General features: G+C 48.6%; 1 protein-coding gene across 12 annotated transcripts in view; it reads left to right on the top strand.

Annotated features, from left to right (window-relative positions):
• SNX14 (sorting nexin 14) overlaps window positions 1-24665 on the top strand; it is a 1106650-nt gene that overhangs the window by 366540 nt on the left and 715445 nt on the right. For 6 of the 12 annotated variants that reach the window (XM_086926577.1, XM_086926576.1, XM_086926575.1 and 3 more), the window contains exon 1: window positions 17743-18015. The exons of 2 other annotated variants lie outside the window; for them this stretch is intronic. In XM_086926577.1, the coding sequence (XP_086782703.1) occupies window positions 17849-18015 (167 nt within the window). In that variant the 5' untranslated portion in view covers window positions 17743-17848. Of the gene's footprint in view, window positions 1-17736; window positions 18016-24665 lie in introns of those variants that run through there. 4 more of the 12 variants (XM_086926585.1, XM_086926584.1, XM_086926579.1 and 1 more) reach the window with 3 other exon arrangements.

Here is a 24665-nt window from a genome sequence, read left to right as displayed (position 1 = left end):
TGGTCTGGCCCCACACAATTCTTGAGCAAAAGGGAGAGGTCACCTACCTGGTGGACCTTGGAACTCCCAGGAGCCCCCACAGGGTGCTCCATGTCAACAGGCTCAAAGCATATGTCGACAGGAAGGACATGAGCTTGCTCATGGCCATAGATGAGGGACAGGAGGAAGAGAGTGACCCTCTCCCAGACCTGCTCACTCAGAATCCTGATGATGGGTCAGTAGATGGTGTTGTCTTTTGTGGCAGCCTCTCTGAGCATCAGCAGAAAGACTGTAAACAGGTTCTTCAGTCTTTCAGACATATGTTCTCTCTGACACCCAGTCAGACCAATTGGTGTACCCATGAGGTTGACACTGGTGACAGCTTGCCAGTCAAGAGTAAAATCTACAGGCAGCCTGATCATGTTAGAGACTGCATCAAAACTGAAGTGCAGAAAATGTTGGAGTTGGGAGTCATTGAACCCTCAGATAGCCCTTGGGCTAGTCCAGTAGTTCTAGAGCCAAAACCTCACACCCAGGGTGGTAAGAAAGAGATGAGGTTCTGCGTAGACTACAGGGGTCTCAATGCAGTCACTAAGACTGATGCCCACCCAATACCAAGGGAGATGAACTTATAGATAGATTGGCTTCTGCCAACTACTTAAGTACATTTGACCTGACAGCTGGGTATTGGCAAATCAGGTTAGCTGAGGATGCCAAGCCCAAGACAGCATTTTCAACCCCTGGTGGACATTATCAGTTTGTGGTAATGCCCTTTGGTCTGAAAAATGCACCTGCCACCTTCCAAAGGTTGGTGAATCATGTTCTCACTGGGCTGGATGACTTCTGTGCAGCATATCTTGATGATATTGCTGTCTTTAGCTCCACCTGGGAGGATCACCTGGTCCACCTGAGGAAAGTGTTAGAGGCTCTGCAAGCAGCAGGCCTCACTATCAAGGCCACCAAGTGCCAGATAGGGCAGACACAGGTTGTGTACCTGGGCCACCTTGTAGGTGGAGGCCAAATTCAACCACTGGAGAGCAAAATACAGTCAATCAGGGACTGGGCTCCTCCAACCACCCAGACTCAGGTTCGAGCTTTCTTGGGCCTGACTGGTTACTACAGAAAGTTTGTCAGGAACTATGGATCAATTGTGACTCCATTAAATGAACTGACAAGTAAGAAAATGCCAAAAAAGGTTCAGTGGACAGCAGGCTGTCAAAAAGCATTTGATGACCTAAAGCAGGCCATGTGCACAGCACCTATCCTCAAGAGTCCAGACTACTCCAAACCATTCATTGTCCAAACAGATGCTTCTGAGTTGGGTGTGGGAGCTGTTCTATCTCAACTGAATTTTGATGGTCAAGACCAGCCCATTGCTTTTATAAGCAGAAGGCTGACCCCCAGAGAGAAGAATTGGTCAGCTATTGAGAGGGAGGCCTTTGCTGTGGTTTGGGCCCTGAAGAAGCTGAGGCCATACTTGTTTGGCACTCACTTCAAGATTCAGACCGATCATAAGCCCCTCTTGTGGCTAAATCAGATGAAGGGTGAAACCCCAAACTGCTTAGGTGGTCCATTTCCCTACAGGGGATGGACTTTACAGTGGAACATAGACCTGGTACTGATCATGGCAATGCCGATGGGCTCTCCAGATATTTCCACTTAGAACAAGAAGACTCACCTGGTCAAGGTTAGCTTATTGTCCCAAAGTTTGGGGGGGGGTCATGTAGGAGAGTAGGGTCTGCAATCCTATGATCACCCAGATTTTTTGCTTTTGTTTCACTGGTTTACGACTTTCTCTGGCTGTGGGCCTGCCAATCAGACCCACAGCCTGGCTGTTCTCTCTCTAAATTACGACATGTACTCTAGGTGCATTTACCAATTGGTACTGGGCCACCTTATCAGACCCTGTAACTCAGGGCATAGGTGTACCCAGGGCCTACCAGGGGCTGAAGCATGTATTATGCCACCCCTGGCTGGCCTCCTAAATCTGACACAACTGGCTGCATGACAGCTGGGGCAAAGTCGTGTAATCACCCTTTGCTGTAGATATAGTATACCTATATCTAACCCTAAAAATGGACACACAGATTCCTATCAGTCACTCCTATGGCAGGCCTTAACAATCCTGAAGGCAGAGTGCATGGAATCGTGTGAAATGGTGCTCTGGCATGAGCTGAGCCCGTTTGCAGCTTGCGGAACCAAGTCCTAATAGCTGTTCCATGATAACGCATACCATATACTCTTAAGTGCATTATAATCCTCGCGGTTATATGCTATCTCTGGTATTGCTTTATCAAAACATGTCGAGTAAGGTGTCATACGAATTGGAATACTAACCCCTCGCCAATTCTGGCGACGGGGTTAGCATTCCACCCTTCTAAAGGGACACGACATGTATGTAACTGTGAACCCCGGTTAAAGTTAAACGAAGCCTCCGCTCCACAAAATGGATGCTGCCACCACAGACACGAGTCTGACCTCCTGCTGCTGGGAGTCCTTCCAGCGAGGAGAGCTTGGACAAAGGGTTTCCTGTCCGGGGCGGTGCTAGCACCATCCCAGACAGGGTTTTGTGTATCCTGGGTAGGCAGGGGTTTACAGGAAGGTGACTGCTGAGTGACACCCCGGTGCTCACAACGCATAGGCCGGCCAGAACCAGTTCCAGGGGCACACCAGCCCCTGGCCTGGGGAAAGTCCGGCATGGGAGAGGGGTGTAACCACCCCCCTCCTTGTCCCACCCATAGGCAGGACCTAGTCACCGGGTCAGCCCCTTTTCCTAGTATAAAGTTAGGAGCGGGCCCCCTTCCAAATTAGATCATCTTTGGAATCAAGACACGACTTTCTTCGAAAGGACTTCAAGATTTTTTCTTCAAGATTCTCCCTTGTGACTAAGGAGTAGTCACCCTGCATCCGCAGGCACCATCTTAAGAACACTGCGGTCTGCTGCAAGTCCTTCCTCCCGAATCCGACTGCCCAGCTCGACGAGAACCGGCTTCCCTGGCACCTCTGACCTCTACTCACCTCTACAGCAAAGCTGAGAACCGTGAGTGCGACGAGACCTCGAGGGACCGGCCATCTTCAAGACTGCACGACTTCTTTCCAGCACGACCGCCGAGGGATAGTCTGGTGAGTGCTTTGGGGTCCGAGAAGCCCCGACCCTGAGCAGCTCCAGCACCGAAGTACAGCCTCCCAGCATCTCCACGATCTGCGTGGGGCCCTTCTGCTTTTTGCTGCTCACCGCGTTGTTTGGCTACTAGCCCGCTGGCTTGTGGCCTTCTTAACGACGCCCGACGACATCACTGCTGCTGGTCTGGTTGCTCCAGATTGGCCCTTGCTCCCTTCCAAAAGAGGAGCACCCCGGACCCTCCTGGTCCACTCAAGACGCCATTTTAGGTCCACCGCGTGGGCTTGAATTAGCCAAGGCTTTGTTGCCCAATCCTGGGTCCAGCGACGCCGACAGCTTCATCCATCGTGGGACAGCTCGCTCCTCCATCCTGGTTGCCGACAACGCCTCCTGGTCCGTGATTTCTGCAGAGCCCAGCGTCGCCCACTCACCTAGTCGAGGTGACTACCATCCGGTGCCCTCCTGGTGCCACCTGACTACTGGCTAGTAGTCACGAACTTGGTCCCCTCTGCTTTCAGGTGTCATCCATCTTCCAGATCCAGGCTTGGATCAACTCGAACTCTCTTCACTGGTCGCCTGCCAGCATCTTTCTTCCAGGCTCCTGGTCCGTCTACAAGGATTCCCAACGTCTTTTGAGACCTATGCAGCTGCAGCTCCTGGGCTAGGTAACTTCGGCATTTCGGTGCCCCAGCATAGCCTCACTATCCAAGGGTCAGAATCACTGTTCCCAACAAGCTGCGCGGGTGAGCGCGCGCGCAGAGAAGTCACCCTGAGCGCGCAGGTTGCTGAATTTACCGCGCACTCCAGCAACACCGTTCGCGCCGCCGCTTTTAAAATGCGAGCGGCGTGAAAAAGTGCAATTTCCTCGTTGCGGAAGATTGAAAAAAATAAAAAAGCAGTCTCAAACACAGCGTGTGCTTTAGCACATGCTGTGTTTGACACTCTCCATTTCTCTGCATTCCGTTTCTAACACCGCACAGCTGCGGGGCTGATTGTGAACCTTTTGTATTAATGTTAATTGTAGCCCCCCCCCCGTGCTGCAATTAACACGAATACAAATGCAAAGGACCTACAATCAGCCCCGCAGCTGTGCCCTGTAAGAATCGTCATTGTGCACTACTGAGGGGCTGTTTGTGATCCTTTGTGTTGCGTTGCCTTCCTCCAGCTCTCCTGTCCTGTAAGGGAGAGGAACGATCATCAAGACCATTAGAATAGACGAAAACACAGACGACTGAATGTAACTCACACGGACAGTAAAAATTAACAAGATTTTTGAAAAAGGTATTGCTGGAGAAACACCTGGGCCTTCAAAAATATTTTTGAAATGGTAAAACGTGCTGACCCACATTGATCCATGTTTTACAGGATAGTGTGCGTAATAAAATGCGAATGACAAACATAACAGGCCATTGTGAAGAGAGCAGGTTGAAAGTCCTTATAAAAATAGTATATATATATATATATATCATTTTAGTAAAAATGGAAAGGCCTCGGTTAACAACCGAACTAAAACCAGGGACAGACACCAGGGAGCAGACACCAGACACAGGAACAGACACCAGGGAGCAGGGACAGACACCAGGGACAGGGACAGACACCAGGGAGCAGGGACAGACATCAGGGAGCAGGGACAGACATCAGGGAGCAGGGACAGACACCGGGGAGCAGGAACAGACATCAGGGAGCAGGGACAGACACCAGTGAGCAGGGACGGACACCAGGGACGGACACCAGGGAGCAGGGACAGAAATGAGGGAGCAGGGACAGACACCAGGGAGCAGGGACAGACACCAGGGAGCAGGGACAGACACCGGGAAGCAGGGACAGACACCGGGGAGCAGGGACAGACACCGGGGAGAAGGGACAGACACCAGGGATCAGGGACAGACACCAGACACAGGAACAGACACCAGGGAGCAGGGACAGACACCAGGGAGTAGGGACAGACACCAGGGACGGACACCGGGGAGCAGGGACAGACACCAGGGAGTAGGGACAGACACCAGGGATAGACACCAGGGAGCAGGGAGAGACACCAGGGCGGGAACAGACATCAGGGAGCAGGAACAGATATCAGGGAACAGGGACAGACACCAGGGAGCAGGGACAGACACCGGGCAGCAGGGACAGACACCGGGGAGCAGGGTCAGACACCGGGGAGCAGGGACAGACACCGGGGAGCAGGGACAGACATCAGGGACGGACGCCAGGGAGCAGGGACAGACACTGTGGAGCAGGGACAGACAACAGCGAGCAGGGACAGACACCAGGCAGCAGGGACAGACACCAGCGAGCAGGGACAGACACCAGCGAGCAGGGACAGACACCAGCGAGCAGGGACAGACATCAGGGAGCAGGGACAGACATCAGGGAGCAGGGACAGACAACGGGGAGCAGGGACGACACCGTGGAGCAGGGACAGACACCAGGGAGGAGGGACGGACACCAGGGAGCAGGGACAGACACAGTGGAGCAGGGACGGACACCAGGGATCAGGGACAGACACCAGACACAGGAACAGACACCAGGGAGCAGGGACAGACACCAGGGACAGGGACAGACACCAGGGAGCAGGGACAGACACCAGGGAGCAGGGACAGACACCAGGGAGTAGGGACAGACACCAGGGACGGACACCGGGGAGCAGGGACAGACACCGGGGAGTAGGGACAGACACCAGGGACGGACACCAGGGAGCAGGGAGAGACACCAGGGCGGGAACAGACATCAGGGAGCAGGAACAGATATCAGGGAGCAGGGACAGACACCGGGGAGCAGGGACAAACACCGGGGAGCAGGGACAGACACCGGGGAGCAGGGACAGACACCGGGGAGCAGGGACAGACACCAGGGACGGACACCAGGGAGCAGGGACAGACACTGTGGAGCAGGGACAGACACCAGCGAGCGGGGACAGACACCAGGGAGCAGGGACAGACACCAGGGCAGGAACAGACATCAGGGAGCAGGAACAGATATCAGGGAACAGGGACAGACACCAGGGAGCAGGGACAGACACCGGGGAGCAGGGACAGACACCGGGGAGCAGGGTCAGACACCGGGGAGCAGGGACAGACACCGGGGAGCAGGGACAGACACCGGGGAGCAGGAACAGACATCAGGGACGGACACCAGGGAGCAGGGACAGACACTGTGGAGCAGGGACAGACACCAGCGAGCAGGGACAGACACCAGGCAGCAGGGACAGACACCAGCGAGTAGGGACAGACACCAGCGAGCAGGGACAGACACCAGCGAGCAGGGACAGACACCATCGAGCAGGGACAGACACCAGCGAGCAGGGACAGACACCAGCGAGCAGGGACAGACATCAGGGAGCAGGGACAGACATCAGGGAGCAGGGACAGACATCGGGGAGCAGGGACGGACACCGTGGAGCAGGGACAGACACCATGGAGCAGGGACAGACACAGTGGAGCAGGGACGGACACCAGGGAGGAGGGACGGACACCAGGGAGCAGGGACAGACACAGTGGAGCAGGGACGGACACCAGGGATCAGGGACAGACACCAGACACAGGAACAGACACCAGGGAGCAGGGACAGACACCAGGGACAGGGACAGACACCAGGGAGCAGGGACAGACACCAGGGAGTAGGGACAGACACCAGGGACGGACACCGGGGAACAGGGACAGACACCGGGGAGTAGGGACAGACACCAGGGACGGACACCAGGGAGCAGGGAGAGACACCAGGGCGGGAACAGACATCAGGGAGCAGGACCAGATACCAGGGAGCAGGGACAGACACCAGGGAGCAGGGACAGACACCGGGGAGCGGGGACAGACACCGGGGAGCAGGGACAGACACCGGGGAGCAGGGACAGACACCGGGGAGCAGGGACAGACACCGGGGAGCAGGGACAGACACCAGGGAGCAGGGACAGACACCGGGGAGCAGGGACAGACACCAGGGAGCAGGGACAGACACCGGGGAGCAGGGACAGACACCGGGGAGCAGGGACAGACACCAGCGAGCAGGGACAGACACCGGCGAGCAGGGACAGACACCAGCGAGCAGGGACAGACACCATGGAGCAGGGACAGACACAGTGGAGCAGGGACGGACACTAGGGAGGAGGGACGGACACCAGGGAGCAGGGAGCAGAAAGGCACCAAAAACGAGGGGCAGAGGGCAGAAGGGCACCAAAAACGATAGGACAGAGGGCAAGAGGTCATAAAGGCACAACAACGAGTGGGACAGAGGGCAGAAGGGCACCAAAAACGAGTGGGACAGAGGTCAGAAGGGCACTAAAAACGAGTGGGGCAGAGGGCAGAAGGGCACCAAAAACGATAGGACAGAGGGCAGAAGGGCAAAAAAAACGAGTGGGACAGAGGGCATTAGGCCACAAAAAACGAGTGGGACAGAGGGCAGAAGGGCACCAAAAACGAGTGGGGCAGAGGGCAGGAGGGCACCAAAAAAGAGTGGGACAGAGGGCAGGAGAGCACCAAAAATGAGTGGCATTTGGCGCCGCAGACAAGCGAGGTTCGGTTCCTGGCGCACATAGCCATGGTTGCAGCGCACAGAGACCCTCCACTGCCGCACACAGAGGAAAAAAATTAGAGGGAACATTGGTCAGAATCCACTTTCGTTTTCCTCCTACCAGGTCGGGTTCGCCCGAGAACACTAACTTTGCTTTTACTAGCTATCATAGACTTTGTCCCGCTTCACGCGTGAGAGTGCACACTCTGCACCCGAGTCCCCTGGGCCTCCTAGAAGTAATCTAACGATTCTATAGTCAAGTCCTAGCGATTCCAAAACCTATTAGTACTGTACTTACCTGCTAGTAATTTCGCATTCCACTTTCAGAGTATATGGTTTTCCGTGCCCCTCGGGCATTTGTATATACTGTGCTAACTTAAGTATTTTCGTAAGAGTTTTGTTTTGTGCTTAGTACCCTGTCCTCATAAAGAGTACAGGGCTGTTGTGATTCTGATAAATACACTGTTTATTTTCATAACACTTGTGTGGTGTCCTTTCACTTGGTGTTCAAGGGGTATATGTGATGGTATAACAGCTGGCTTAACACGCCCTCTCGAGTCTTTAGCCTTAGACTGCTCGTATCCACGCTACTAGGATAGCTGGTCTATAAGGTTGACTTACAACCAATCATCAATAAGGGTTGTCTGGACTGATACATAGTGTTCACTAGAATAGTGAGCACTGCATATCAGGCCAACTTCTCACAGGGGCTAGTCAGCCTCCGAAAGCAAAATGTCATACGTAGATGAAAGATTTTCCCAAAATACCCCTTTTACAGTTCGCTGCATGTCACCTTCAATTAACAGGACAATTTCAAAAAGTCTTTCAGGGGGAGCAACATGCGTATCAGCCGTTTCAATCACAACATAAGTGTCAGTCGCTGTCACCTTCAACAGTGGACGGAGGGCCTCTCTCACTATGGTAATCTCCGCCGCGCTGTCCAGCAAGGTCAGAGCCCACGTCAGATTCCGAAGCCGCGTTCTCACTATCTGGGGCATATCGATGCGCTGTCAAGGCGGCGACTTTCTTCGTGGCAAACTGTGGTCTCTTGGGCGTAGTGCCTTCCTGCTGATCCCCACCGTTACGCGGGCGGGGCTGACCACGTCCTTGCTGGCCACCCCGGCCCCTGCCGCCCCCTCCTCCACCGGTTGACGGAGCCGATGAGTCCTGAAAGGAACGAGGAGAGCGTTGGTCAGAAGCCTGAAACCTTTCAGGTGATTTAATCATCGCGCAAATCATAAACTCGATCCGACTGCGCAGGCAACGGAGACGCAGGACTAGAAACCTGTGTTTGTTGTTGCTGTTGCTTACCCTGATTCTGCTTTTTTGGCCAATTCTGTTTCTTGGACTTGGGTTGACCACTCGTTTCCGAAGACTGTCCCTGGGGCTGCTTTTTCTCTTTATCAGAAAAAGTCTTAAGACCCTTTGCATTGCGGCCAACCGTTTTATAAGCTGCCACAATTATCCTTGCTAACTGACGGGGTTTCTCGGCATCGGGAATTAACGCCAAAGCGTTAGCCACCTGAAAGTTCACTGCATCCCCCTTGATATTCGCAAGGATCAGATCGCAAACTATATCAAAGGTGCCACACAGGCGCATACCCAACTCAGCCGCCGACTCCGGTCCGGGATCATCTTGAACACGTTTAAGGACCGCAGACAGGTTGGTCACAGACGGGGTGCCATAGCACCTCGAATAGACCGCTGCAAAAGTCTTACCCCAAGTCTCACAGTCAACAAGTTCAGGGGCCAAATCTTTCGGTAAACTAAGTGTAAGAATCCGGTGTTTTTCACCAGGATTCGTATTAGGAAACACAGCCTCCAGCTGGTCGAATTTCTCAGCAAGCCAGAAAGGAAAATCATCCTTATCCTGGGGCTTCTTGCTCATTATGGAATTCACCATGACAGGACTGATTTTCAAACCACCCTGTTCCGCTCGAAGCTGCGCACCCCTAGGGGCCGCGTCCTGAACATTACGGCTTGTGTAATGAACAAGCGCTCTAATCACTGACACTGCGACCTCATGAAGTCGCCGCAGATCAGCCACGTTACAAGTGGCGCGATTAGGGTGAGGAGTGAATCCAGCCAAAGCGGGCCAATTAGTGCCCGGAATGGACAAAGGACCCAACCTCGGAGCGGTTAAAGCGTGTGGTAGGGCGCCACCAAACCAAACTCCATGCTGCCAAACATCAATAGGAACCTCCAGTGCCCTGTACGGAGCATACGCCGCCAGTACAGCTGAGGCAGTGTACGAGTGGAACACCCCAGAATTAGCGTCCACCGCCGGAAAAGTCACCCACGAATAAAAGAGTTCGTACGGGTAAGCATGTTCCGTCACTACCAGAACCACAGCCAACCCTTCCACAGGAACATTAAAAGCCCACAAGTGGTCACGCACCGCAATGCGACTATGCTGCGGGATGTCCATGGCTTGTGCCATGTCAGCACAGGAAAATGAAAAAAACAAAGAAGACTTCGTAGCACAACTGGGTAGTAATTCAAGGAAACCGTTTTAGATGAATTCAAGCTTGAAAAGACCTATTTTAAAAATAGGTAGGTTATCTGACACCACCGTTTTCCGGAAACGGGAATGAAGGGGTTAAGGTCTGAATGATATACTACTCGAGTGTCATGAAATAAGACCACCAACGTATGGGCGCCATGTAGCAGGGTTTCCGTTCTCCCACAGAACTGTGCATAGAGATCTAGAACCTCAGTGAATTAGGATGACCCAAAACTCACCTCAGTGTCAGAAATCCCCTTACCGAGCTAGCTACAGTGTCTCGTTGGTCACAACTTGCTGACCAATGACTTAGACAAACCAGAACATGATCTTAGGTTACCTCAGGTATTGTGGAACACATGAACACTCTTTGGTTATATAATCATTTCAAAACAAAACTGGGAGTAAAAGAACACACGTGCAAGTTTGAAATATTTATTTTTCAATGCAAGGTTCTCAAACGCAGTATCTTATATAATACCAGCATTCATATTATAAAAATCAGAGTTATCAGCATAGTCACTAATCCATAGTAAGCAAAAGGTGATAGCATATTATAATACAAACTCTATAGAAATCTGTATCACCTATATTTCGCGCACCCTATTTAGCATACTAGATTATATCTAAGAAGGTCTCATTTGGGTTTTTAGCAGGGCGGGCCCATACCTATAAATGTCAGTAGGAGAAGATCACATCAACAGCTACCAGCTCTCTGCATGTGAAGCATCAAGTGTGTTGATTCATTCCCTGTAACTCTATCTTAAACCCGCGTAAAGCCCAATGTTGGCAGCAACATTATTTGTGTTATGTCTAATGTGGTGCGAGGATCAGGCCTCCCAGAAACCTTGTGTTAGGTTATTCTTAGAGGGTGCAGTTATCAGTGTCCAGACAGTGGTACCAAGTGTACCAGGCACAATTGATATCAGAGCAATAACATATTATTCTCAAATAAATCACATCTTTCGTCTAGGTTGAAAGCTACAATAACAATTATGTGTCGTGTGCAAACTAAAGCCGAAGGAAAATATGTTGTTTAAACATTTAATAAACTAATGCTAACTTAACACAATATATAGAAACGCAGTAACCATATGACAATGGTTAGTATCAGGCTACATGATGACTGGTTGTGCTTTTGAAATGATTGTAGGATGATATTGGTCAAGCTAAGGCCAATGACAGTTTTAGGTCCAACTGGCATCTGCACAGGATCTTCCTCTGGTGCCCTCATGGGTGACAGGAACTGGTTTGGATCATGGGGCTAGAGTGGAATTACGTACCGGAGTTGGCATGATTCCCGGTAACCAATCCTAAGGGGAAAATGGCATTGCAGAGGAACCTGCTGGTGGTGACCTGACTGGAGGCCCCTGCCTTTCTGTGAGGCTCTAAGGCACACAAAAGGGAGGGAGATGAAAAATGTGAAGCATGGCCTCTTTGAAGAACTCCATTTGCTCTGGGGACGATGACAGCTAGGGAAATTCGGGTCATGTTGTAACCAGTTGAGGTCTCTGTTTTGTGGCCAGAGGCCTAGAGGAAGTGTGACTTGCATCACGACTTCCATTAGGACTTACATTGTGATATCCTTGGTGGGTGGATGGGGTTGAGTCATTCTTTGCTTTCTTATGCTTGGGTTTGGACATGGAGTTCATCTTACCAGAGGACTTAGTGAACAAAGTTAAATCCTCACAGGAGTGGGACCTATGTGAAGACTGCTTTTTGTTGTTCTGCTTTTTAGTGTCATACAACTTTGCTTCCCGGTCTCGGATTGCCTTCTGGTGCATAAGGGTGCACTTATCACATGACTTGTGGTCGGCTTTACAGTTTGGTAGACTGGGAACTGTGTTGCAAGTGTCACGGAGAGTACCCTGCTTACCAATCCCTTGACCCACCCACACCATTTAGAGACAGGGGGACGTTAAATCGAAGGAACCCCTGTTCACTGAATACCTCTTCCAATGGAGAAGGGTGTCTCAGGAAGGACATTACACCACTGATGGATGTTGTAATGCCTCATTTTTTCCTGCCCCTCACCACCAGAAAAAAACTGCTGTTGAAGGACAGAAATAATGCCCACACAGTTGGAAGAAGATTTCCAGGGTATGGATGTCTTTCGTTTTTTTGTTAATTTTAAAACAAACTCCTGCTTTTGGAGTTTGATTTTGAGGTGAATAAAATACAGTTTGGTGAACTGCCTTCATAAGCAGATGTGGCTGTCCACCAAACTTTTACTACATTGAAAGGACCTGCTGTGATGGTGGTCATTGTCAATGTATAGAGAGAGGCCTGCTGGATCCAGATGCCATCTCAAAATTTTGACAAGCTGTAGTCCGTCAGGGTGACAAGGGGGTAATGTCCTCCTCAACCTTGATGGATTGTGCTGTGCTCACCAAACACTAAATCTGATAGAGATTTCTAGCTGCAGATTCCTCACCTTGGCATTATTCCCAGGCGCCAGACTGGATCCGGAAATTTTCAAGCAGTACCCCTGTGATTTGTCCTTCGGATCTGCTTCTGCGGAACTTGCACAAGAAGTGACCTACGCCGTATCTATATAGGTGCTAACTAAGCCCGCTGACATTAGTGCCAATCTCTGAAGAGTTTCCACTCAGTCACTTTTATGTGACTTTTTTCCAGCATATTGTTGACTACTTTTGAGAAGTCTCCCAAGATATCGTCTGGTTCTAAACCATGTCGAGCCTGTCACAGAGTTCTGTGACATACCCCCATTTGGTTTGTCTATGGTGCCTTAAGAAAGACCATGATTCGAAGGCCTGCGAGGATTGCGGTGTCATGCACCTGAAGGTGCTGAGGGAGCGCTTCCTCAAGCTCCTTTCTGCCTGACATGTGACTACCAAGAGTTGATCAAGATCCCGGTCTCGTTGAATATCCCAGGAACACTCGTGAAGCTGCAACAGATGGTCGTCGCCCTGGTTGAAGTAGTCATCTGGTAAGTGAAACAAGAAAAAGAATTCCAAGAAGACAAAGTCTTTGACTTCTCTGCGTCTGTCCAAATCTTCAAATGATACAAGGGAGCGTCGGCACTCCAGCCTTGTGCCTCTGAGGAGCCTCAAACTGGGTTGGCTCTGACCTTCCCTGATTTTCCCAGAGACGGAGTGACCCTCGCCCAACTACGTGAATTCTAGGAGGCCATATATGCACCTCATTTTAGGGTGGCCTGGCCGCTCTGGGCTGCCATTAGGCCCTGTGGGTTTGGGAGGGGCCCCACTGAATTCACACTGTCGGGTAGGCCCTTGATGCCAGTCGGCTACCTGGATCCAGGGCTGTGCCGGCAGCGAGACCAAGACCACTTCCAGCTTCCTTGCGACACCTATTGACTACGCCATCCTCATCCTCATCATCCTCGACTCTGACACTGAACAGGGCAGATATCGTTCAGAGCCACGCCTTCTGCGTCAGAGCGAGGTCCTTTGGTCTTTGACAGGCTTGGTGCAAGGGATGAATGGGAAGTGGCGGAATCCTGCAATCAGTCGAGTTAACCCCCAAGTTGGAGAGCAGGGCGAGGCCGTCATGACATGCAAGGGGTGTTAATCATGTGCCCATAGCCAAGGATAGATATTGTCAGCAAACCCAAAGCCAACAAAGATACCTTTCACCCAGGTGCTGCCTCGGTTTGTGGGAGGCAGAGATCCGGCCTCACTCCAAGGCTGAAAGTAGGGGTGAATAGACCTCTGGGGAGGGGACGTAGTCAGCGGCGGGTAGCAGCAGGCGGCGGGGACGACGCCTCGCTCCTGGGCGCAGTAAATCGGGATGTCCTGAAGTCAGGCAGCAAGGATCACTTAAGCGGCCAGCAGGGGGCAGCAGGAGACAGTGGGCAACAGCCTTGTTATGGCCTCACTCTGGTGCTGAAAGGAACCGGGACGCATCCCCTATATGACAACTTCCTGGGGAGAATAGACATATTCCTGACCCAGAGTTCCTAGTTTCACCAAAAACAAGATGGCGAAACCCTTCTTTGACTGTCCACTTCAGGTGGCCTACCTCAGAGGTGTACCTAGCCTGAAAGTGTGACATGCCTTCTGACTAACAAATTTTCCCACCTGCTCTCGTGCCAAATGGTACTCACAGCAGGGAGTGGCATTCCCCAGGTCTGGGGGAAGCCGTTGTTGCATATTTAAGGCTGCAGAGGCTTTGAATCCTCTGGCCTTGACATGCTAATTCATTAGCCATCCTGCTGGAGGAAGTGTGAACACCTTCCTCCGGAGTAGACTTTTTGGCCTCTGACAGCGAAGGCTCTCGCCTACAAAGGATCAGAACCTCGCCTGTGATGGCAGCCTGGGTGATACCAGTCAGCCAACACACTAGAGGACCAATAGGTTTTCAGGGGTCATCTCTAAGGTGCTCTCTGGGTATATGTCATAATACATCCAGTACTGGCATCAGTACAGATTTATTAAGACAAGGTGTTTGATACCAAACACCATTGATTTCAGTGTAGAAATCATATAGCTGGGTAACTCGTAATGATCCGTGCCCAGTACATGTCCTAAGATGGCTGCCTGATCACTTGCAATATCAAGTAATGTATCTATAAATCTCAGGGGCCTAACTGCTCATGCAGATGTGCCATCAAATATAATGTTCCTTGCCTTAGGGCTCTATGGCCTGCTGTATGGGGTGACTTGCATATAGTATATGCAGTGTACCTTGGCATGGCACACAGTGAGTGTGCTATGTCGTGTTTTCGGAATGGTTCACATCCTTTCACACATCCTGCAATGGCAGTTTGCATGCAGTTTGTGTGTGGGTCCTAATGGGTGGCATAATACTTGTTGCAGCCCATAGGGACCCTCTTTAGTACCCCTGCTAAAGGGGTGCTATGTCCTTTCCAATTGGGTTACAATTAAGGAAGTAGCCTTACGGCTAGAGCTGCTGACTTTGGACCTGGGGAACCAGGTTCGAGCCTCGGCGTCGGCTCAACAGCCTGTGATTCTGGGCAAATCACTTAATCTCCCCATGCCTACCAAAAATGAATGTGTCTTTGTGTAACGTAACTGGTGCTCATGTAAAGAATTCCAATACCTTTGGGTCGAGTTTGCGCTATATAAATTTGCCCCCCAAAAAATAATTGACGTGTACCTTTTTTTAGGGGAGAGAGCACTGGCGGGGCTTGGCTAGCAGGGTCCCGGTACATTACTTGAAAACAAGCATCTAGTAGTTCAAATGGGGGCAAAAAGTAGGGGGCATCTGCAAACAAATTTGAATTTTCTATAGATGTGAGGCTCCCAGCCAGGATGCTCACAAACGCAGGCCTGTTGGCCATGTCTGCCAAGTATCACGCATCGTGTGTGACACTAACGCATTTCAGTGTGGTGTTCCCCAACACCGCACTGAAATGCATTGTCACACATTTTTAATCATGACAGTCTGAAACGGCGCATGAAGCATATTCTGTGCCCCGGCTCTGCTGCTTCTCGCAGAGGTGTGTTGCCAGCAGCGCTCTGGCACAGTATGTAAATAGTTAAAGAACTGACTGCTCAGCTCTGGAGTCATTGCTATAATGTTACCATCTGCCTCCCCTGCTGCCTGGCTACATTTAATTTCCTGCGGCGGCGCGGTTTTCAGACGCCACTGACTCTGCTGCTGGCAGCTGTGCGGCACCGTGGGGGGCCCGAGATCGAGACCCCGTGCCTCGTTACGTCCTGGAGGAGCCAAGAGGAAGTGAGGTATAAGGTGGTTAGCAGGTCAGAGAAACGGTGGGGGATTCAAGAGTCGGCGAGTCCTGGTAGTGGTTTGCTGCTCCCTGCCCAATAAAACCTGCGTTGGACCGGCAGAAGGCGGCCAGCATTGAGTAACTCACTTGACTTGAGGCCGGCGCATCATCAAAGGCGCTATCAACATTGTGGTGATAATTGCAGTAGGCGTAAAACTAATAAGTGCGGGCAGCAACAGTTCAATTAAACTTGTGGAAGGCTGCGTGCAATGGCGCGCCGCCCTGCTGCTGGTTGACTACATGATTTTAGCTTGGATAACTGCATGCAACAATAGAGCAGGTCTAGGAAAAACTAGACTGGTTTAAACTTGATCAATTGGCGAGTAGGGGAGGCACTGCTAGAGTGACCGTTCGCCCTCTGCCTCCAGAATGCAGCAGTAGGGAGTGCAAGAAGGTCTGCCTTGAGCAGGGGTTGCTGAAGTAAGACAACAGTAGAGAAGTATAGAATATACTGATGATCAGAATGTACACTTCTGAAGTTCAGTGAATTTAAGAAATGGAGATTTGTTTCTGTTTAAACCATGTAATCTGTTTTAAAGGGACTAAGCACAGGTGTAAATAAAACCCAAACATAACTGATGTGGGAAGGTGCAGCACTGATAAATTTGTTTGCACCTGCCCTTCATGAAGACAAAGGAGAACCAGACGGTTGGAGAGGATATATATATCCTGTTATACTTCTGAAAACAAATGTGTATAGGGCCCTCTCTGTTCTGTTCATCTGGGCAGCTTGTGGGCTCAGTATTCACATCACGTTATGCTAGAATTGCAAGTTATCTCATAACGTGTTGCAGAGACGACATAGGGACTCGTTGAGCAGCTTGTTTTCTGAGAAGTTTTCATGGAGTGCAAGTTTCAGCTTTGGTCCGAATTTAACTGTGCATCTTTATTTTTCTTGTTTTTGTTCATGTGCGCAGACCTGCTTGGCAATACCCCTGATAGTTAATCTTTTTTCTTGTGCCACAGCCATGATTTTCTTCTGAGCTGCCACCTGTCTGCCCTGTTACATCTGAGAACTGACTGTACATCACATAGCAGTCTGTCTTCCCACTGACTGTAAGCAGAGTTAGTAGTCGCTCGCATCTGGGTCAGGTGATTGTGAGAGCCACTGGAGCTTGCCATCATAACTTCTCAGTGCACCAAGAATCATTGAGTCAGCAGAGCCTGTAGTGTAGCTCTGTGTGACAAACTGCGAGTGGGGTGATGGTGCCACCAGTAGGGTTTGGCAGGTAGTGGGCGGCATGCAGGACCAGGGCGCACTGCTCAGTAATACAACTTGTGGATTATGATGTGACTCGTCTTAGAGTTCCTTGTTACTCAAATGGGTGTAATTTCTGAAATGTATATATTTCTCTTGTCTTCATTGCTAGATTTTGCTCACGAGAAAGTGTCACTCATAGCCATTGAAATGTCACTCATAATTACACTGAAATTAAGAAAATGTCACACATAGCAATCTGAAACCTTGGCAGCTATGGTGGCCTCTTAAATTCGGCCTTTGTTTTAGCACGAAGTTGCTCAGAAGAAAAGCAGACAACGGTGCAGGTGCTGCTGAATGTGTCCCTCGGTCTGAAAATTACACCGGGACCAGTTGAGCATATTTCAGTAGCGCCCAAAGTCTTGGGAGAGTGCAGGGAGCACCTCCTGCGAAAACACCGGGTATACACGTTCTACGGTCCGGAGTGTATCCCGACGGCTCAAGATGTGACGTGAGCTGTTTAAATACATGCTATACGATTCCTACTTTGTTAGTCATCGAATCGAGGTTGTAAAAAGTACTTCGCTGTTCATTATGGGAATGCCAATAAAACCCGAGACACATAAAAGAAGGCACGCACAAAGATGGCTGCGATTGATTGAATGCTATGCTAGTCCTTCTTCACTTTCACTGGCCGGAATAGCCGCGTCAGGGATATAGTGAGGTAGGCTGGTTTGGAAGGGGCTGTGTCAAAACACCTTCAACACTCGGTCGGCTGCAGGCTGCGGGCTGAAGTGACCCGGCTCGATGTCGGGGTCATACGAGTCCCCAACACGGGGGACAGCTCTAAAAGAGCTTCGGGAAACGCTGAAGCAAAGGCTACGCGTAGACGCCATCAGGGAAGCGTGCCGCCAGTATCCGGTATTCTGCTGCATTCTTTTCTTCTTGGCACTCTCTACACTCCTCCTCAATAGGTAGGTGGTATGTGTGACGCTCTGAAAACTCTATAAAAGATTCTGATCCGGCTTTAGCTGCATGGTCGTTGGCTCCTCTCCTTTGCTTACAATAAAAACATGTAAAGTACCAATACTGGGCATGTAAACTGGACACCTTAATGAACAGTGGCCATGATGGAGTCAGGCAACGCATGGTGGTTTATGATTGGCCCGCAAGTTAATCCAATGGAGGAACTGCCTTGTCTGACCACTCTCATCATCTGAGTGGACCACACGGCCGAACTGTGCGTTTGTCGCACTGTGTATGAATTTTTTTTTATTTATATATTTAATGCGTTTTTGTATAGCGCGGACTTTACCGAAGGTTTCAGAGCGCTTCATAATAGGAACAGTAGAGATACATGAGGAAACAAGCATTTGCAATGCAATAGGTCTCGCATTAGGAAAGTTTGAGCTTTTGGTATTGTAAATGACACATTTTTTATTTGTTTTGTTTTTGAAAATAGCGAAATTAATAGCTTTGTTATGTACAATGCCAATACTTATAACTTTCGCTAATGTGACACCTATAGCATTTGTAATGCAATATGTGTTGTATTTGCGTGACTTACATGTATTGATATTACAAATAACAATGGCTTTTAATTTTTTTCTCAATAATTAATACTTAAATAAGTTATTGTAATTTATAATGGCAATAGCTTAAAGTTTTGTAAATAACTTTTGTGAAGATTATGTTCAGTGTATTTTATTGTGACGAAAATCCAAGACCAGAAGGGAAATATTAACATCTTTTTGTTACATTTGTAATAAAGCTTGAAACATTGAGATAACATATTTGAACCAGGTGTTGTTGAATGGTTGCACAGATTGATGCTGTGGTAACGCTGAGTGATGTTGTGATGGCGAACGAGTGATGCTGTGGCGTTCATTGATGCTGTGGTAGCGCATAGTGATGTTGTGGTGCCCCTGAGTGATGCTGTGGTGGTGCGGAGTGATGCTGTATGCTGTGCTATGTTTTGTTGTGCTATGCTATGTTTTATTGTGCTATCATATGTTTTGTTTTGTTATGCTGTGCTATGTTTTGCTATCCTATGCTTCGAATTGTTATGCTATCCTATGCTGTGTTTTCTTATGATATGCTATGTGTTGTTATGCTATGCTATGTTTTGCTATGCTATGCTATGTTTTGCTATGCTATGCTTTAATCTGCTATGCTATGTTTTGCTATGCTTTAATATGCTATGCTATGTTTTGCTATGCTATGTTTTGTTATGCTATGTTTTGTTGTGTTTGGTATGCTATGTTTTGCTATGCTATTATATGTTTTGCTATGCTATATTTTGTTTTGTTAAGCTATGTTTTCTTGTGTTTTGCTATGTTTTGTTATGCTATGTGTTGTGTTTTGTTATGCTATGTTTTGTTATGTTATGCTGTTTTGTTATGTTATGCTATGTTTTGTTTTGCTATCCTATGCTTTGTTTTGTTATGCTATGCTATATTTTGTTATGCTATGCTAAGCTTTGTTTTGTTATGCTATGCTATTTTGTCTTTTGTTATGCTATGTTATGTTTTGTTGTATTTTGTTATGCTATGCTATGTTTTGTTATGTATGCTATGTTTTGTTGATTTGCTGTGTTTTGTTATGCTATGCTTTGTTTTATGTTATGCAATGTTTTGTTATGCAATGTTTTGGTGTTTTGTTATGCCATGCTACTTTTTTTATACTATGCTAGTTTTGTTTTGCTATGCTTTGTTATGCTATGTTTGTTTTGTTATGCTATGCTGTTTGTTGTGTTTTGTTCTGCTATCCTATGCTTTTTTTGTAATGCTATGCTATGTTTTGTTATGCTATGCTGGTGAGGGTGGGTGAGGGGGTGTGAGGGTGGTGAGGTTGTGTGAGGGTGAATGAGGGTGTGTGAGAGGGTGTGTGAGGGGGTGTGAGGGTGAAGGTGTGTGAGGGGGTGTGAGGGTGTGAGGTTGAGGGGGTGGGTGAGGGGTGCTAGGGTGTGAGGGGGTGAGGGGGAGGGTGACGGGGTGTGAGTGAGGAGGAGGGTGAGGGTGTGTGAGGGGGTGAGGGTGAGAGGGTTGTGATGGTGAGGGTTGTGAGGGTGGGTGAGGGTGAGAGGTTTGTGAGGGTGTGTGAGGGTGAGTGAGGGTGAGTGAGGGTGGGTGAGCGTGTGGGGGTGTAGGGTATGGGGGTGTGAGGGTTAGTGGGTTATGAGGGTGAGGCGGGTTATGAGGGTGAGGCGGGTGAGTGAGGGTATGTGAGTGGGGGTGAGGGTGAGGGTGGGGGTGTGAGGGGGTGAGAGGGTTGTGAGGGTGAGGGGGTGTGAGGGTATTTGGTGGTGAGGAGGTGTAAGGGTCCGAAGTAAATGTTGGCAGGGCAGACATGATAAGACAAGAGTGAAGAGACTGCGTTGTGACTGCATTGGTCAGTTTCAGAATCAGGAGGGGCAGAGTCAGCACAGTCTGCGAGGGATCAACTTGTCTAGAGGCAAAGGATGTAGCATTGCAGCTAGCAAGTCGAGTATTTTCAAGCTGAGTGTACCTAGAGAGATGGCTGGAATGCTAGAAACCGGTCCTCGGAAGCTTGTTTCTGGTCCAGGGAAGGCATGGCTTGACAGTTGGGGCTGGACTGTTCCCATGAGGCACAGGGTCAGACTGATTTGCATATGGCCATGTCTGAACTGGGGTGGTGTGGAGTGCAAAAAAAGATGGATTTAAATCCAGATCTCTGTACTGGGGTGAATGTATGACATTGTTCTGCATTCTGTCCATCAACTGTGGTTTTTGCATTTGTCACCCCGAGTGGGATGGGTATGCTCAGATGTGAGTCCCATGCACTCCACACCACTGGATTCAAGCAAGCCGGGCTGAAGACGGCTGGAATGCCAGAAACCGGTCCTCGGAAGCTTGTTTCTGGTCCAGGGAAGGCATGGCTTGGCAGTTCGGGCTGGACTGTTCCCATGAGGCACAGGGTCAGACTGATTTGCATATGGTCATGTCTGAACTGGGGTGGTGTGGAGTGCAAAAAAACGATGGATTTAGGCCCAGATCTCTGTACTGGGGTGAATGTATGACATTGTTCTGCATTCTGTCCATCAACTGTGGTTTTTCCCTAGAGAGATGGCAACACAGCAACAGCATTTGAGGAGCAAGGCTACTGGAAACAAACACGGTAGGCTTTCACTTTCGTCCAGAAAAAAAACCGAGAAAGGTGCAGAGAATGCCGAAAAAAACCACGGCTTTCCCGCGAAATGGATGCAAAAAAAAAAGCTCTCGGCATTGTTGTGGCGGGGTGGGGAGCGGGAGCGCATTCCTTTGAAGTCTGATGGGGGGGCGGGGGAGCGGCTTGGGAGTGGATTCCTTTGAAGTCTGATGCAGAGGCTCAGGCAAATGGTGTTGTGCGAGCGGCTTCCTTTGAAGTCTGATGCCGAGGCCGATGGTGTTGATGTGCACGCGCCTGCCTCACATGAACTGTACGCGATCCGCAGGCTAGGTAGACTTTTCGGACTGCTTACTATAATCTCGCCTATTCAATCCCTAACGAGAGAGAATAGTCGAGACCTAAAAATTACAAGTGAGCATGTTACAAAAGCAAACGTTACGTTACATGAGGCAATAGTGACAATAGTGCAAGTATCAAGAGCAAACAATACGTTACTAGAGGAAAAAAGTGACGTGTGTGTATGATACAAAAGGTGTACAAAGTAGAGGTATAATACTGCACTAAATGGTAGATACTAAAAATACAAGAACAAACGTTCCGTTACATGAGGCAATGGTGGCAATTGTGCATGTATCAAAAGCAAACAAAACCAGATTGCCTGAAAATGATTGGGCCATCGATGTTTCCTTCTTGATAGTGGGAGGTTCAAGCAATTAATTTTCTGCATTACGTGATGGTCTAGAGCCTCCAGAGAGTTATATTTTTCAAAGAGATTCCCATAGCGTGCTTCTAGTATATGCATTGGTGTCAGTCTCACTGTTATACTGGAATGCCCCAGGAAGACAGGCACTGGGTTGGAACGTGTAAACAAGGAGGATACTTTGCTACGTTTGCTATAGAGATTAGTATAACCTCAGGGCTTTGGTGTGTGTCGAGCCTGAAGGTTCGCCCTTGGGATGATGGTAGTAGTATTACTTGTACGATCACGCCGGCTGTGTACACCAAATTGCACATGCTACACCTTCTGAATCACTAACTTCTTTAACTTAAAACGAAAGCAGTGCTGCTGTAGAGCGTTGTTTCTGTGCGTTTGGTGCACTGATGGACTGATATGCCTTGTTTTGATGTGCTTTGTTTACAGAAAACGTTGTCATAGTGATCTATTGGTTGTAGAAAACTCAATCTTTTTTTAACAGAAATGCTTCGTATAATGACGTCTAGTACAGGACAAACCAAGAAGAAGCGTAACATTAAAATTGCTATGTAGTCTCAGGAACACTTACGTATCTAAATATTTATGCTTGGTCTAGTCTTCATTTTGTGAGGAGTAAAGCCAAGAATTGTGTTATCCATGTTCAATAAAGTGTATGCATGGGGAAATTTTGGTCTCCCGTTCTACATGCTATACCCCTGAGAGCCGGTGGGAGAAAGTTCAAATTATCAGGACCAAGCAAATAGAATGAAAGGAAATGAGATGTGTGAAACATAAGCAATGGGACCCCCTCAAATATCTAAATTATGGCCCTGGAACAGAGGGGAGCAAGAATACACAAAAACAGAAGGGTGTTCCTACAGTGGCCGTATCATTCAATAATGTGTGTACATCTCTAAGTAATCAAAAACAGTGACAGAAAGAGGTAAAGTATAAACAAAGTTCATTCAAAAAAATATATTTCTTTTTTCTTTTTTAAAGATATAAATTCATATAGATACTGTTATTAATCAAAAATCTTTTTATAGTGGACAATACATATATTGATCGAGAGAATTCATAAAGGACACAACAAGTCATAAAAATAGCAGCAAACTAGCAGGCCCCCTGAAGAGCAATCATACACAGCAGCTCGCTCACGTGCTAACAATCATACTACATTCACACCACATTCATTGATGGAGAAGGAACTGGATTCCAAATAGCAAGATAACACAGCTAATGTAATCCAAGGGCACCAAGATGTAATTGTTGGCCCTTGTGGCGGGTCTACGCGCGTTTCGGTGGATCAAGCCACCTTCATCAGGACCTTGTTCATCATATTGTGCAGATATCAGGGGGTCAGACAAAAAGGAGATTGGCCTAAAAAAAGAAGACAAACCTGTCACTATCACATACACAATAAAAAATATTTACAAGGAAGCATTAATACATTCACTGTTGGGTTGAAACCCAGGGTTCATCACTGTGACTAGAGAAAAGGAGTCTACATTTTAGAATAACAGGCAGGGTGAAAGGGAATCTGGTCATGTGGGGACATATTGTTGACGATAGGAGACTAGTCACTCTAATGGTGAGTTAAAGAGGGACCGAATATACAATGAAGTTCCTATTTTACATTTAATATTATCATAGTACATTCATGTAAAAATACTTACAATTTGATAGGTCAACTATCACTAGAATGAGTTCTAGTTCAAAATTTAGAGGTAAAGTCACATCAAGTGCACCGCATCTGCGAGGGAACCAAGGGAGGCTGTCAGGAGGGTTGTGATCAAAAAAGGCTGATTGGAACTCATATATAACTCTTGGTTAATAAGCTTACCCATCATGCCAAGTCGGATGTAGTATGTGACCCTCAGAGCTTCATCTTAATATTTTGGATACCGTATTCCATGTAGGAAACTACAAGAGAAATGTACAATACCCCCATGTTATAGTAGTTTTAGAAGAGATGGAAATAAGCTGCTGGGCCCCCTATGTTTAGTGCTAAAAGTAACATACCGAGACGTGCGTATTGTTTCCGTTTCGATAGAAGTTCTGAAGGAGTGCCTTTCTTTCATAAAATCAAGGGGAGGGTCTCAGAATGCGACAGTCCACGTTGAGGGTTAACTCCTGTTACTTCCCAGTCTCTAATAACACAAGGAGATACCGACAAGTCTAGTCAGGGACACCATGGGCATTATCGAGGTGTCGAAAACATGAAAAACCAGAAAGACTAGATGGGGACTTACATTTATCAGTGTTGCTGGTATATCCTATGAGTAGATACTCTGAAGATGAATTGACATTGTTCGGTCACCGCGACCCTGTAAGACGAAAGTAATATACAAATAATGTAATTTACGGGCATGAAGGCGTGTCCAAATGAGTTTAAATAGTCCCACGCACTGAGTAGGGCATGCCGGCAAAGATGAAAAAAGCATACACCGATTTATCTATAGATGTGTACTTAGAATAGGTGACAGACTAGTGCGGTTCCAAAGCCTATTAACAAACGAGTGTAAACAACGTGGGAAAACCCACGGGTGAAGCCCGATGTGCAGATTGAAAGTCGGTGCTCACAAATGGGGAGAGTTCTATCTTTAAGTATCAGAGGGCAGCTAGTTTATGCTCCTCTGACTCAGAATAGTTTCCGCTGTAATTACCTTCGTGTCCGGTTTAGTGCGGCGAGATCCCTCCGCGTTCCTGAGACCCTCCGTGGGAGATTGCTGGCGTACACCATGTCTTATACTCTCCTAATTTAATTAAAGTATCGCGGGAAGAGTGTGAAGTCCGCGAGAG

Source organism: Lissotriton vulgaris, chromosome 6 (genome assembly GCF_964263255.1).
Source record: "Lissotriton vulgaris chromosome 6, aLisVul1.2, whole genome shotgun sequence".
In the NCBI taxonomy this organism is placed as follows: domain Eukaryota; kingdom Metazoa; phylum Chordata; class Amphibia; order Caudata; family Salamandridae; genus Lissotriton; species Lissotriton vulgaris.
Note: the sequence above shows the minus strand (reverse complement) of the source record. Positions and strands in the feature narration are given on the sequence as shown.